We start from the raw sequence: 17,268 nt of genomic DNA, 5'->3' as shown, positions 1-17,268 counted from the left end.
AGGCCTCTTGACATACCTTAGAAACTAAACAACCAATTTTACTTGTGAACTAAAATAAAAGGGCAAGTTATATTTAAGTGGGACTTTCATTATTGTCTTACACAATCAAATCCTTGTGATTTTTCTCCGCATCACTAAACATTTCCTTACGGTTCGCCTTCGAAGAGGTAAAGCTTAACCCCATTATAGAACCAAACTCCATGAGATTACCGGATAAAATCTTACTAGGAGTATTAAGAGATTTCGTGGAACGTTTCTTTTTGGTGCTTAACGTTCCATTGGGGAGGAAACCCGTCACTTTAGACTTTGTATTCCCATTGGTTTTGGCTCCTTGAATCGGCTCCGACATAGCTGGTTTTGTAATAAACCCTAATTCTAAAGGGGCAGATATGTATGATATATCATAAATAGGAAAGTCTTGCCTCGTATTCTTTATCCTCCGCCGTCTCTCTAGTCTAGAGAAAGAAAGAAACAAACATTAGATCTCTCTGTTTGATAAAATGCTCATCACAACCGAATCATGGCTGACGATTTTTGACATCTTCACGGCTATAACAATACGTTCACATAATGATTTTTCCTCTCATAAAATGTGCTTTCCGTGTTGCTTTGTCATTGTTTCTGATCCTTTGGTGATGAAAGTTCGATCGAAGCTTTGTCAACTTCTGGTGTTGTTTCAGCTCCGATTCAGACGCAAAAGGTTGGTGGAAATTTTGTAAGTGGAAACACTATATGCATGGCGACAAAATTGAAGATAATCCAAGCTCTAAGGCCAGTTAGTTACATGGAGGAAGTGTTTGCATTTTGAACTATAGTAATGTAATATCATACTATTTACAAAGATTAGTTTTAATGTTTATTTTCCCCTTCAAATCTATCTTCGATTTATGTTAATTAACCCTTGATTGTGTTTCGTTTTATCTGAAATTTGGCATCATAAATTCACATTTCTTTTGGATAAAGAGTAGAACTATCAAGTTTCTTTTGAAGCCTGTGCATGTACTCTAGAAAGAGTCTTTATGGTTCGCTATAAATCGTCGGAAAATTTGACCAACGTAAATTGGTCTATGAGATTGAGGAAGTGTTCGCATTTAGAATAATTGCGATGTCTAGTGCTTACCTATTCATTCAGTTTGATTGGTTTACTTTTCCCTTAAATCTGTCTTCAGTTTATGTTCGAGGCTGTTGTTTGTTCATAATTTTATTTAATGAGAAATTTGGCATCATAGTGATTGATTTCAACGAATATAGCTCGGGGAAAGTTTATAAATAGGTCACAAGTGAAATTTCGAAGTCGAAAGGGAGGAGAGTTTGCTGCAGTATATGATGGCTGTGATGAATCGTTGATGGCAGCTGATGGAGATTGAACTTGAGGAAAGCAGGGTATGCTAGTTATGTGCAGAGAGGATGGAAGACGAGTTAAGGCAGGGACGATGGAGCTGAGAGATTATGAAGTTCAGCTGGCTTTCAATGGGAGATGTTGTTGGTTGATGGTTGCTGGTGATGTGAAGGAGTGTTGCTGTGATTACCGAGTCAAGAATCCACCGCGGGCATTTTACAAATTCAACAAGGAAGGAGCTGCGGGAATTTGACTACTTAACGGGAAAAGTAACGGATCGGGGCATTTTACTTTATTCACTAACTTCCAGGGCATTTCAACAAGGTTGACACCCATTTTGGGGCATTTTGCCTCTTTTCCCTTATATCTTTTAGCGGCACAACCACTGCTATTTTTATAAGAATGTACAAACTGAGTTACTATAATTTAGCGGTCGAAGTAAAAAAAGAAATCAAACAGTGAATGAGTGAAAGGGCATTGTACATGTCATCCCAAATGTAGCTTGGAAAGAGTATGGGAATGTTGGCACTCAAAATCCCCCCATTTGGAAAGGATTTTTACAAAATGAATATGGCAGCTGTGCCACTATATATTGCCATGAACCCGTTGGAAAGAGTCTCTATTAATTTTGGGTTCTCTGTAACTCGTCGAAAACATTAACAGGATGTGCCTCGATCAAGGTGAGTATGTGCAAACTGAGAGCCATATCATAACTTAACTACCACATTCCACCAACAACGGGTGAGGGTATCTGTAGTCGCCAAATGACCCTTATGCGATCTGGCTAGATTTTACTATACAAAACCATTTTGTTATACTTTTCAAAACAGATGGAATTGCGGTAGTGATGCTACTGAATGTATCATTCTTCAATCTTATAATTCATAAACAGCAACCATTTTGTTATACTTTTTACCAGCAGCCAAGTACGGAACCTGTAGTGTAGTAATACACGGTACCAAGTGTGGACACGTTGATCATTGATGTATCCGCACTGTAAATCGTAATGGTAAAGTGGACACGTTGATCATTGAATGTTATGAATGTTAGCCAAAATTTCCTTGACTTTTTCGCCTAATTAATTAATACTATTTGGAAGCAGAATATAGATTAATGAAGGATTTAAACGCTAAGGAATTCTTAAAGCACCACCTTATTAAGCGTGTTGGTGCTCTTCGGATGACTATGGTACCATGAATTTTCTAGTAATTTAAAAGTTTCTTGCAGTGTCCAGTTTTAACAAAATCAAGGTGATACTATATAGTACACAGAACTTTGTTAGTTTCATATTTGTCACGCCTATTTCATTAAGGGTTAAGTGGCAAAATGCCCTAATTTGGACTACAACGTTGTGAAAATGTCCCAGACGTTAGGCAAAAGATAAAAATGCCTCATTCCGTTAATTTTACCTATAATAGTCAAAATGGGGCATTTTGATTCTGTTTGACTGGTCAACGTTGATGTTAAATGTCAATTTTAAGCTTCGACAGAGATAACCGCCCTACATGATGTCACACATGTGCTAATGACGTCATAACACGTGGGCACTGCAAACAAATGACACGCGTGCAACCTTATCTGTCGACACGTGGAAAGTGACTAACACATGTACCACACGTGTGGTGCACACGAGTACATCGATTCTTATCTTCTACCTTGGTCGTGTTTGAGCCACAGAAATCAAAAACAAATCAAAATACCAGTTCGAGAGAGATAGAGATCGAGAGATAGTGAAATTGCAGATCGAGAAGATAGATGAGACGGAGAAGATAAGAGATCCCATTTCTTAACCCAGTGAAGAACAGGTAACTTTTAACCCTAAATTTGTTTTTCGATTTAGGGTTTTCGAAACCCAACCATGTGAAACTGGTATCTGCGATTAGGGTTTAAGAGAGTAGAAATGAAATTAGGGTTTCAGAATCTGTAGGATGGGTTTCACCACAATTGTAATTAGGGTTTTAGGGAAACAAAATTAGGGTTTCAGTAGGGTTAATTGTGTTTTTGAATAAACGAAATTAGGGATTATAAATTTGTGTTTTTGAATTTTTATCAGATGAAAAAGGTTTTTATGATTTAGGGTTAATTGTGTCTCTATCTCTCTTTTTAATTAGGGTTTGAAAGAAACAAATTTGGGGATTATAATTTGGGGATTTTCCATTTTTTGTGGATAATTCAATTTAGGGGATATTTCATTTTTTTTTATTTATGAATTCCATGTATTTTGGTATGATTACTGTAAAACCATGGCATGGCTAATTTTGTGCATTCTGTGAATTCTCTAATTACAAATGTGGTGATTACTGTAAAACAATGGCTCAACCCTTTTACTTCCTTAGAATGAATGATATACACAAGCAGTGAGGGTATTTTATTATTGCTTTGGCCTGTATCTTATTTAACTTAGTGGAAATTCAGAGGCATTGGATACAAAATTGCTTCCATGATTGACGAATTAATGGGTATATATGAACTTTGTATATGAATTTGTATCTGTTTAGCTATGCTTCTATTTGTTTAGTTATACTTCTATCTATGCTTGGTGTTGTCTGAGGCATATTTGAATACTTTTTAGTGATGATAGTGCTTACCAATTGCTAAACTCTTCCATATTTGAATTCTGCACTAGAACTGTTTTTATTTGATTATGATAATGGGAATGCATATGATAAGTGTGAAACAGAGGAGAGTTTTATTTCATTTTGGAATAAAGGGAAACCAGGTAAAGACAATTTGGTAAGACTGTGGTTCACTGTAGTTATTCCTACAATTACACATTGAGGTTTCGTTTGTAATACTGCTAGTGTTAGTGGGGTAAGTGGTGTGACTGATTTTATGAGTCCAGTGAAGAAGAAAATTGTTAGTAAAAGGGTAGAGGTAAGGAGGAGTCCAAGACTTAATAAGACTGCTAGTGTTAGTGGGGTAAGTGATATGAGACCAACAAGACTTGATTTTGTGCATGAAGACCCAGTTGTTTCTACACAAGCATCTGTTGCAGAAAACCCAGTGCATGAAGCACAAGTTAATGCTACACAAGCATCTGTTGCAGACAACCAAGTACAGGGGCATGGAGATGGTAACCAGGTGAATTTACCTAATCTACAATCAGATGACTGTCATCCTAATGATAGGCCTGATTTTTTGTTTGAGGAATGTAATGAGGAAGAGGTAAGTGGAGATGAAAGTAAAGTGGAAAGTGAAGATGAAGAAACACAAGAAAAGTACAATTATGAAGATTGGGTTTCTATGTGTGCTAGAGGTATAGATATTGATAATGAGGCTGATGATTGTAATTAAGATTTCAATGTAGGTGGGTTTTATGAAGAGCAGAGTGCACCAGTAAATGCTACTTCAGATGAAGAAGTTCCCATATATGATGTCACTCAAGAGGAAGAAGCTAAGTGGCAAGAAGATTTTGGTGAGCATTTAAAAGAACCACAACGTCTAGAAATGATAAATGAAGATGTTCCTGAGGTTGTACCTGGTGAAATAAGTAGTGGAATGGCTTTTGGAAACATGCAAGATTACAAGGATCATTTAAGGGAATATGCAGTGTTGAAACATAGGGATTTTAAAGTGAAGAAGTCAGATAAGAAGAGACACTATTCTTATTGTACTTACAAGGATACCCAAAATTGTGCTTGGATGGTGAATGCAAGAAAGTTACCAGATGAAGACGATCTAACAGTCATAGTTAGAAAATACAACACAGAACACACCTGTAAGAATCCGAATGAAGACTACAGCAGGAAATGCAATGCAAAATTTTTAGCCAAGTATTTGTTGAAGACGCATCAAATGAATTAACTTAGACACCTATTTTCTAGGAGGCCATGCAAGAAATTGCAGAGATAAGTTCAGCTGCATATCAATACCTGATTGATGCAGAGCCTAAGTCTTGGGCAAGGTCATGGTTTCCTCATGATGTTGCTTGTGAGCACATCTACTCTAACTTGTCTGCGCCAAATACTACATCAACATCTGCATCAAAGAAAGCAACATCATCTGCATCAAAGAAAGAAACAAAACCTGCATCAAAGAAATCTGCTGAGGTATCACCATTTTCAAAGGGAAAAGCAGTTGCTACTACAACATCTACTTCTTCAGCTGGTTCCCAGAAAAAGGGTAAGACAACTGCACCATCCTCCTCCACTGCACCCAAAACGAAGGTAACACATCCATCCACTTCTTCTACACCTTCATCTGCCTGTTTTAACCAGACTTATCATGGTACTGTTAATATTTCTATCCAAACAATCAACATTTCTGAGCCACCATCAAAAAGGGTTAGAAAGCCTAACTCTAAATATCAGTAATATCAGAAATGTTGGGTTCCTGTTTTCCCTTATTTCTTTTAGCATTTCTAGACTTATGAACTTGTAATGGCAGAGATAGTAGTACTCAGTTCTGTTATGAATGTTGACAATATTTTGTTTATGGATCTATGGTTTTTAAAGTATGTTTTTTAAAGTACTCAGTTCTGCAAACTAACATTACATTGAGAAATCCTTCAAATCTGTTACATTGCTTTTTTTTACATACATTAACTTCTAATTCTGCACTTTACCTTCACGTTGTCTTTAAACTGTGCACAAATTTGATCTTCAGAATTATAAAATTGCTTTTGTTTTTCCACAAAGATAGCATCAGACACCCATTGAAATCTTCACATTTTTTGCATTTTAGGTAGCCAATACCATAATTCCATGATGTTTCAGCTATGGTTAACATCCTCACCTTAGTTGAATTGCATTTGGGGTTGATACAAGGAGTATGTGACCAAGGACAATCAACAAATTTGTGATCACCAACACAAGCTTTACAACCTCCTTTGTACTGAGGTGTCATGGTTTTAATAGGATCATCAAACCATTCGAAGTATGAACACATAGGATTAGAGCAAGAAAAGAATTTCTTCCCTGAATTAGCACCTTCTTTGAACTTTAAAAGTTTCCGAATACCATTACAAGGAACTAATTTACACCTACTGTAGATCCAAGGACAATCAATTGATTGATGATTATTTTCATTGCACATCTCACATTCCTGCAAATTAAGTAAAAATTAAAGTAAGATGGATAAGATACTAACCCCTAACTATGTTCTTCTTTGAAAAATTCTTGAAATTTAACTTACCATTTTCATTTTCTCACTTGAGCTAGCAGCCATTTTGAAGAAAAAAAACCAATATACTGATTTAAGGTTGTGAAAATTCCCCATTTATATAATTCAGGCGAGACAAGAAAGTGACCGTTATTACAACGGTCGGAATCTACAACGGTCGGATTTAAAAAGGTCGAAATCTGTAGCCTTTAATTTGAACTCACGTTACACGTGTTGCAATCTTAGATTGTAGGACACGGTGGTCATTCTCTTAAAAAAAACCCATTTCAGTAAATATAACAACCAAATCTCCAGCCGTCCAACTAAAAGAATAGCCACGTGTCGCAATCCTAGTTAATAGGACATGCTGGTCACTTTAGAAAAAGAAACATCCATTTCAGTAAATATAACCACTTCATCTCTGGCCGTCCAATTTTAGACTAGCCACGTGTCGCAATCTAACTAAATGTGGCACATGGTTAAATATTCACGTGCTTGTGGGGCATTTTGACAGAAGGGTATAAATGACATTTATTTACACGTGCGGGGCCATGCGCTTACTGTTTTGACCACTTAACCATGTCAACGGAAAACATAACAGATTGGGGTATTTTGATTCCGTTTTGGGGCATTTTGATCTTTTGCCTAACGTCTGGGGCATTTTCACAACGTTGTAGTCTAAATTGGGGCGTTTTGCCACTTAACCCTTTCATTAAATAAACTTAACAAGAATTATATAGTTGCGCTTAAATGATTACGATGAATTTGTTGCTTATAAGTTACAACCGTCGGTCTCTCGGTTTTTATGAAATTACAAGTGCATAATCGTCTAAGCGATTGATATTGGATCTATATAAGTAGTGTGAAGATGGCGAAGATGTGATAATAAAGGTCACAAATTGTATAAAACAACCGGAGACGTATGTTGTCTGGTACAGTATTAACCTTCGTATGCATGGACATTTGTTTCCACTGGGGAATTTCAAATGAATAATTTGTAAGCACAAAGTTTCTGTTATTTTCTTTTTAATGAACCGCACGCACAAAGTTCACTCAACCATCTTTAAAAAATCAAAAATTTACAAACCTTCTATAGTTCTACGTGTATCAATCAAAGCCATAACGGCAGCGGTCTATTAACAAATGTGCCGGCCAGCTTTTACGGTCTGTAAAAGGATACGTGTCAACTGACAATAGTGAAAAACAGATGTTCCGCGACCGTCAGGACAAGTCATATATACGAGTTATACAACCATTTCCAACCGTCTCTGTTGGGGTCTCTGATAAAGCGCCGCTGTTTTGTACGACCCTTAGCAGTGGGTCTCAAATAACGACGGATTTTAAGGGTTACGAGGTACAGACCCTTAGCCGTGAGTCTCAGATTTAAATTATAATATAAAAAAAATATAAATTCAGAGTTGCTGAAATGCCTGAATGGTTAAATCTGAAATAATCTGACTGGAACTCAAAGTTAAGTCAAATGAAACTCAAAAAAGGTCAAGTCAAAGTCAAGTAAAATGGAACTCAAATGAAATCCAAATTTAAACTCAAACTTGAGAATTCCACATTCATTCACTTTATCCATTTGGTTTAAAATTACACAAAAAAGATGAAATTTTGGCTCAATACAAAACATGTCCAAGCTAGGTAGCTAATAAGTTCTAACAACAAGATGCTAAACTAATAGACAATAAGCTAAAAACAACATGTTAAACAACAAAACGATAAGCTCCTCCGATGACGATGAACTTAGCCAATACTTCATAAATGATATCAAGTAGAGCATCCATGTGTTGTGTCCCTGGTTCACATACGACAAAGAACGTCGTTCCTGCAACATACACCAACCACCAATACCATAAATGTAATGTTCAAGGTATAAGGATCATGTAAACAACAGTTGGCTCATTAGTCAAAATTAATATCTGTAGCTGACAGGGAAATCGAAGGCAGATACAAAAAATGGGTTGAATCCTTTGGAAACTCATGTGTTTTTTTTTTTGTAAGTAACGACATCACAGGGGAACAAATAGATCATTCTAAGGCAACAGATAAAACTCAAAATCAAATCACAAAAGGAGGTTCAAGTTTTGTCAACTCACATGTGTGGGCAGGGGCAGCTACATTCCAATCTACCAGAAAGTAACACCAGCTACATTCCAATCTACCAGCTACATACATGCCGTCAAGATGTTCTTTGTAAATTCCATCATAAAGATGACAAATCTCCATAATCAGGTACAGTTTACCCTGCAAAAAACCACAAGTAAAAGACGACAAATCTCCATAACTGAGTGCATGTTTTCTCATGTGCATATTGAAGACTAAAGACAATAGGCTCTGAATTGAAGACTGAGATTTAAGGTATACTCCACCATCAAAAGCAACAGGCTTGCCAAAACGACTCAATTCCGCCTCTAGTTCAGCAATACTTTTATTAATTATCGACTGGAGGCCTGGGATGCGAGACTTGATTACAGTTCCCAAGTGCTGCAAAATCGACCATTATGCATCAGTTGAGTATGAAATAAACCAAAGCTCATAGATAACCAAGTATAATTTTAGGAACAGCCAGACAACACGAGTTTTCGCATTGCCAATCTTTATAAATTGCAACCTAGGTCACATATAACAAACCCCTGATATTAAAAATGTACGTTAAGATGAGGATGGTCTAAATCTAGACAACGAGATTTACAAGTTAAATAGAGTATACACAATCGAAAGAGACACTCTGACATTTTAAATAAATTTGGGAGACAACCCATTTAACATGAAGAATTCCTAGCTTATCATCAGTACCCAATGAAATTTATTTTGTATTTGAAATAAAAACCATCCATCCCAAGCCGTAACAGCCATCATATTCTATGGAGACATTCGCAGTATTCCCCATTTTAAAGACAAACAAGGAACCAATCCACAAGCTACGATACTCCTACCCTATACCACTTGAATATCATTGCAGTAGTTTGCCAAAATAGGACTAATCAATCTACCATATAGAAATTTAAAAGATAATCCTAGCTACCAGTTTGGACTAGCTAGCCATACCACGTTCAATCTGGCACGATATCATTCTCAAATTCTAGTCTTCTAGTCGTTGATTATACATGAATCCCATAAACTAATTAATTCCAATTTATATATAAAAAAATGCATTTATAAGATATCATGTGGCAGTATAAATATAGACCCAATAGTTGGCAGAATACATGTTACCATATCCAGGACCGACATAGCCTTGGTTAGGATACATGTTAGGATCTTGAGCAGCTGAAACATATCCATAGCCTCCATTGTTTTTGTCCACTGTAAACCACAAAAGCACACAGGTTACATCGCCAACAATTCCAAACGAAGGCTTAACATGATCAATTAAAAACCCAATTTTAGCATCAACCCCTGACTACTATAACCCAATTTGAGCAACAATACCAAGATGCATGTTCTTGTCAAAAGACGGTTCTAACAACACAAAAGTAATGACAAGAAAACCACACATCAAGGATGTATCAGTACTTTGTATAATATGTAATACTGTTGTGCCTGCTTCCTACTTTTACGAACCAAAACTCAAGAATCATGACCCATCCCTAAAACCAAAACCGAATGCACTTAGGCAAGAAAGAGCATTTGATTACAGATATTAAACCAACAGACAAACATTCTTTGTTGAAAGTATACTTGTGCTCTGTTATAAGCATACGTTAGACTCCCAAAACACTAGCTATGGCAACTCCTGCAGTACCCTGTAAAAATATATTACAAAGTCATATCAAAGATGAATTAAGGATCAAAGATACCAAAGCTAACACGAGGACACCCCCAACAGCTGCAGAACCAAACTCTATACAGGTGGTCCCCCAACATACTACTAATCCACTCAGGTTCTTTCCACATTTTGGACTTTATTATATGGAATCCCATGATTCACACCATATGTACATCAACACGGTTTATAAAATCTATACCCTGCAAAGTCACTTGCAAACCATAAATATCTGACAAAGCTCAGTAATATCAACAGACCCCAACAGAACCAAAGTGACCAATCACAGTTTGGAACAAGGTGGCCAACAAAAAACCCACCATTAACACTATGAATACTAGAACAAGGTGGAACATGTGTTTCGTAATTATTTACCTTTGTCGTGAGAACAGTTTGGACCATGCATATGCATTATAAAGTTGATAGTTCGAAACCCGGAACATCTCCGTCAGCTTGCCATAATAAATGACCATCACTTATGGCTTGGGAGTTTTCTTTACCATACACATCAAACCATGAATGTCTTACACAAAACGAAAAGCTTCCTGCACAAGATCAGATAACAAAATTCAGATAGAGAACCGAGGTAGTTTTTTCCACGCAAATACTTGGACTATGGAACTAATTATTCTCCACATACCTGCCAAAGTTCAATCTCAATTAGTCAGGTATGTCTTTCTGGTCCTTGTATTTGTTAACATTTGCAAGATGGTTTCTGATTATGTCGCAAAGCCTACAGAATTCAGTTGTTCTCTTGTGCTTCTTACAAAACTGGAAGACTCGGTGTGCAGTCATCATTACAATAGAGAGAAATATTACACTCAAACTCATCAGGACTGAAAAATCAAAAATGCCTAAGAGATAAAAGCGGTTGAAATGAGGTAAACCTAATTAAAATATCAGATGGCTTACCGCGTAGAATGCTTCTAGTTTAGTGTTGTTATGGAGAATTTCGAGAACCATTCTGTAGGCCTCTAACCACAGAGTAACAAGCTCGCGGTCAGATATATCCTTTCCCTTCTCTCCACCAATATAGCTCAGCATCAAGTCTTCAGGCCTCTTATCCGCTTCCAAGTCATCAATGTCTAGAGCTTCTTCTAAAGCCTCTGCCTGGGTCTTTGCATTCTCAACTTTCTCAGTTGAAAGATGCAAAAATGGTTTGATCACCTCTTCCAGAGAACCAACATTAACTTGTTGGCATACAATCTGGTACTGAATCAGTCCGTTCTTTGCAAACTGACCTCTCCTCATAGCATACTTGTCTACAAGAAAATTACTTTGAAAGATTAACAAAGTAACACAAAAACCTAGTCAACTTGGATTAAAAATCATCATTCTAAGTCATATTGGAACTAAGAATAACATCATATGTAATCAAATACTAATATACGTACAACCACTGAAGTATTCATTTTATAACTATCATGTTGTTAAAACAGAAATCCCGTTACATTTGACATCAACCAAAACAAAATTACTTCGAAGAAAACAGAACGTGCTTGTACATTAACATCACCAAACCAGTAATCCTTTCACATGAATTGAGACAAAATCAGTTAAAAATAAACATATTACTTCATTACCTAGACCCTAATACATGATCAGTAGACTAAATCTAAACAAACAAACCCCAACTTCAGTATCATGAAAACAACTAACATCACCCAAATACCGAAATCAGATAAAACTTTTACATGATGAAGATGTTCCTATAACTTAAGTTGTCTGACTGAAATCAAACAATAAATACCCGAAATCAAACAAATACAAATAATGGTTAAAACCCAATGAAGACAGCCAACTAAAAAGAAAATCAAGTTGAAAGAAAAGAAAAAAAAATAAAACTCAAATTTTGCACCTGATGAAATTTGTAAAATCAAACCCTAATAACCGCACCAAATTGAGAAATTAACCTGAAATCAACCAATAATCGAAAAAAGCTTAAAACCCAACGAAGAGAATCAACCAAATCAACAAAAAATAAATAAATTAAAACTCAAATTTTGTACCTGTGAAGTTTGCAAAATCAATCCCTAATAATCGCACCAAATTGAGAAATCAACCTGAAATCAACCAATAATCGAAAAATGATTAAAACCCAGTGTAGAGAATCAACCAAATCAACAAATAAAGTTATAAGAAAAGAAATAACGAGAACTTGAATTGAAACCTAATTGTACCTGATGTTGTTTGAAAAACAAAACCCTAATTTCACTAATGGCCAACGGTCTAACTACAAGATCGATGTTGTTTTTGTACTGAAGATCGGTGTTGGTGTTTTTCATGGATGTGGTAGATAGATGATTTCGTTGAAGGTAGTCGGTGGTGGTTGGAGGGAGAGGGAAAGACAAGCTGAGGAGTGAGTGTGAAGAGGAGAAAGATGAGGCGTAGATAGAAGGAGAAGATATCTTTATCCTCGATAATAACGAGGTCTCTTCTTTCCGATCCAGCCATCCATCTCATCTCAATCAATGGCTCAAATCTTAAACATCTACAGCCGTTCATCAGACATCTAAAACAGTAACTGCAATGTACACTCGCGGGTCTCTGAATTGGAGTTCCAAGAGGGATACAAGGGTAAATAAATTTTGTTATTCTGAGACAGCTTATTAAGCTCTCGGATATGGTCCATTTTCTTATTATATCAGAGACGGTTATTTATGGTCGGCGGTCCAACTACCATTAATGAGTGTCTCGGATGTGGGTAGTTAAACACCCATTTTCCACTAGTGTGATGAATCCAGTAATGAAATCAAATCAACGATTGCAATTAACCCTAATTCTAAACGGACAAATCTCTACGCCTTATAAGAAGGAAGTTCTTCTATCCGTCGCCTCTCTAGTATAGAGAAAGAAAGAAACCCTGAAAAATCAACAAACCAAAAAGGGGTAGATCTCTCACTTTGATTATCATTGTAACCGGATCATGGCTGCCGATCACAACATGTGCAGAAAAGTGAGATTTGTCTTAAAAGTTGGGTGCCGGACGATGTTATCTGGGTCATAAGTTTGAGCCTTGCTGCCCTAACTTGGTAAATATCATGATTTGCATTATTTTCTAATGACTTGTCTGTAATGTTGTTTACAAAATCAGATCTACATTTTTTATTGATCTAATCTTATTGGCTATTTTATCATGTAGGTTACCAAGGGGGAGGAGGATAAGTATTTCTACTTGTTTCCTTGAAATGTAGTCAAGATTTCCTGTGTTCTTTTCCTTTCATGGATGGTCTCAAGAAGAGAATAAATAAGAGATTTAAGCGCTAAACAATCGTTGAGATGTATCCACACAGGAATTCTTTGGCTCTTATCTTCTATGAAATTGAGGAAGTGTTTGCATTTTTGAATTTTTGCAGTGTCTAATGCTCATCTATTTTCATTCTTTATTTTTCTCTTAGATCTGCCTTCAATTTCAGTACAAGGCTGTTGTTTGTTAATTATTTTGGTTTTTTTTAATTAGTAATTTTGCAGAGTTACATTTGTTTAAACAACAATGTAAGTGATTACAAATTTATTTTAAATTCTTGTATTGCGTAATTTTTCCTTCGAAGGAATTTTGGCATTAAGAATATCCTCTTTTTGATTAGAAATTTACTCCTTAGAAACGGTCTGCATCAATTTTGGGTTGTCAGTAACTTGCCTCAAACATTAGCTTGATGTCATTACATCAAGGTGCTTATCTAATAAGTAGATGCAAGCCATAGTAACTTAAAGAGACACAATAAGTGGAGAATTGACTTTGGCCGGGCGATTTTGACCATTGTCAAAGGCGATTAGGTTTTGGTTTTCTTCTCAAAAAATGGTGAATCCGATATCTCCTGATCCAGGTATTCCTTCTGATTCATCAGTCCCCCCACCCCCCTCCTCTTCTTCACAATCTGCTCAAAAACCAGTGAATTTGAACAAACCCGCTGATAGTTGGAGTGGTGCTGTGAATCGAGCTCGTACTTTTTTACCTAGTTCTTCAGTTGATCTCAGTTACCAACCACCAGAATTGATTGATGGTGAATTTGTAGCGCGAATCAGAGCACCGGTGTTGGCTGATCATATGGTTGAATGCGAAAAATTGGTTGTAGGTGGATTTGTAGGCAAATGATTATCGTTTACTCATGTGAAATCAGCGATTGAGAAGGCTTGGAATATCAAGGGAACACTGTCAATGACAGTTCATGGAGAAAAAGCCTACATTCTCAAGTTTTCTTTGGAGGAAGATCGTATCACTGCACTTGAACATGGACCGGTATTCATTTCTCACTCTCCTTTCTTTGTTCGTAATTGGGAACCTTTCATTGAACAAGAAGTAGAGAACATTCAGGCCATACCAGTTTGGATGACAATAAGGAAGGTGCCTGTTCACTTTTTCAATCTAGTAGGACTAAGCCATATTGCATATGTTGTTGGAAAACCTCTTCTTCTGGATGTTCCTACAGCAGCAAGCTATGTTGTAAAAGGCGCTGGGCAAGGCGAGGCGCCAAGCCCAACGCCTAGCGCCTAGGGCCCCCCTGGCGAGCGCCCGAAATTTAGGAAACAACAACATCAAACATAATTTGGCGCCTTAGGCGCCTTTTTTGCCTAGGCGCTAGTCCAGCGCTCACCTTTCACAACATAGGCAGCAAGAACTAGAATGTCTTATGCACGGGTATGTGTTGAGATTAATCCTAAATTTGTGCTTAAGAGGAACATTACAGTTGTTTTTGATAATGGATTCAAGTGCACGTGGATGTTGAGTATGCTTGGAAGCATGCACAATGCCCCAGCTGCTCGACCTTTTGTAACAGTGAAACAAGGTGCCCAAAAAAGATTAAGGAGCACGTTATATACTACAACAAAACACACATTTAGTGATAAAATTTTATGTGATCAATAAAATTTTGTCTACAAATCTAGTGTTTAGGGAGGAATGTTTTTTTGGTCGCCATATATATTTTTTTTTGCGACAAACGATAAATTTTGTCTTTAAAGTTGTTACTGAAAAATTTTGTGACCAAATATAATGACCAATTCTGTCTCCGTCTCTAAATATATTTTTTTGTGATCAAATATAGTGATCAATCCTGTCTCCGTCTCTAAATATTTTCTGTGACGAATTATTTCGGTCGCAGAATTGATTTCTAGCGACAAAGGTAAAATATAGTCTACGAATGTCTTATTGTCAACAATTCGAAACTTTGGTCCCTGAATGTATCTTATGCCGACAAAACTAGTTTGCTGCCGAAATGATTGCATGTCAAACGAGGATTTTGATGTTAAAACTATTAGTATCCGAACAAGATGTAGTCACAAAAGAATTGTTCTCTAGTGACGAAAAAAAATTTGGTCCTTGAAATTATTATCGGTGACAACGTATAATTTTTGTCCTAATATTTATTTATGCTGACAAAAAATTATTCGTCACCTAAATGAATATGAAGCAAATATGAAATTTTGCCATTAAAACATTGTTAGCGGCAAGATAAATTGTAGTCTGCAAATCCGAATATTCGCTGACTGCTATTGATTTAGTCTGCTCAGTTCTAGGAATTTTTGTGGTGTTGTTGCTTCGAGTATGACTGGCGTCCACAGGCATACGTGATGGAACAATTGTTGCAAGGACACTCCTCACAAGCAGCACCAGACCTGAACCTAAACCGCCAGAAGCTCCATTACAATTTTCCCCCATGAACTACTTCCACAGTATTTGGCCGTGGACCAACAGATGGGACACCGACAATGGAAGTCCCTAATATTCAATCAGAGTCGGAGGATACTGCCTTGATACTTGGATATTTGGTAGTATATATCTTCACATTTGGGATAGTAAATCTTCAAAGTGCTTTACCGGGGAATGTCAGACTGGCCAATTGGAAGACAAGGTTGTCCACAGCAGTAATCTCTGGGCCATTTTTCGAAATCATAGTTCTGTACTTCTCAAACTGTATAATTCCATTCTTCAATCTAAGTTAAAACCCCAAACCATAAAAATCAAGTGATTTGAAGAAAAGTAAGCACAAACTCACCATTGCGTCCATGCCTTTGCTGGTTAATATGTAACGAACGTGAATCAATCCGTACAACATCTCTGCTGCAGATTCAACCAATTCAGTTTGTTGAACATATCACCTACATAAAACCGTAAGTCGAATCAAGGATAACTGATGGAAACGTTCTATCAGTAATACTGGTTTCATTCAACCCGTGTCCACATTTTCTACAAGATGGTTGGCCAAATATGGGAAGACAGTGAAATGTCTCCTCACTTAGGTTCGTCTAGGCCTCCAAAATTTGATAATTATTTTTTATTTAAATTATACAACATACACCTGATAGGACAAATGTTATGAGGCAATAGCATTGAATGATATTTTACTTTATAGATACATACGTAACAGGATAAGGAACATTCCATTCTACAGAGGAACTGGTCATGGAAAATAAAGTAGTGTTCTATGTTAGGAGGATCCTCTCACATGTCAAAACATCGTTAACTAAGACCTGTTCCAGAAAACTAGTTGTTGATTAAGAGTTTGGCTAAGTAAGACAAGCTTGCTTATCAACTGATGTCAAAAACATCGTTAACTAAGACCTGTTCCAGAAAACTAGTTGTTGATTATGAGTGTGGCTAAGTAAGACAAGCTTGCTTATCAACTGATGTCAAAACATCGTTAACTAAGACCTGTTCCAGAAAACTAGTTGTTGATTATGAGTGTGGCTATGTAAGACAAGCTTGCTTATCAACTGGCCAAAATAAAAAACAACTCAGTCAGAGTCAACCTTAAAGATAAGGATATGGACATTGGTCAGAAGCGACAAAGAAGGCTGTGTTTTGTAGTACATTAGGATGCTTCAGTAACCATCGATGAATAACCACATAGAAACTACGACATTAACACACTTTTCTTATTGGTAAACTCACACTCTGTGGCAAAGTTTTACAGAGTTCATTCTCCTAGCTGAACTATCAACAAATTAATATCAGGAAATATTCTTAGAAATAGCTCATTCAACCTTATATAGCACAAACCTCTATCGTCAACATTGTAGTCCACAAAATTCCTCTCCCTTGTATCATACTGAGCTC

The 17,268-nt window shown here is 36.7% G+C and overlaps 1 protein-coding gene across 1 annotated transcript; it reads right to left on the bottom strand.

Annotated features, from left to right (window-relative positions):
* Positions 1 to 8,127: 8,127 nt before the first annotated feature.
* On the bottom strand, positions 8,128 to 10,894 carry LOC113286479 (dynamin-related protein 5A-like). Its single transcript, XM_026535093.1, has 6 exons — positions 10,852 to 10,894; positions 10,587 to 10,756; positions 9,662 to 9,751; positions 8,810 to 8,929; positions 8,542 to 8,689; positions 8,128 to 8,270 (listed from the first exon to the last, which is right to left on the bottom strand). Coding segments are annotated over exons 2-6 (387 nt in total). The 5' UTR covers positions 10,614 to 10,756; positions 10,852 to 10,894; the 3' UTR covers positions 8,128 to 8,268.
* Between the last annotated feature and the right edge of the window lie 6,374 nt (positions 10,895 to 17,268).

The sequence above is a fragment of the Papaver somniferum genome, chromosome 6 (assembly GCF_003573695.1).
Source record: "Papaver somniferum cultivar HN1 chromosome 6, ASM357369v1, whole genome shotgun sequence".
Taxonomy (NCBI): Eukaryota; Viridiplantae; Streptophyta; class Magnoliopsida; order Ranunculales; family Papaveraceae; genus Papaver; species Papaver somniferum.
This window is presented reverse-complemented; position numbering and strand designations above follow the sequence as displayed.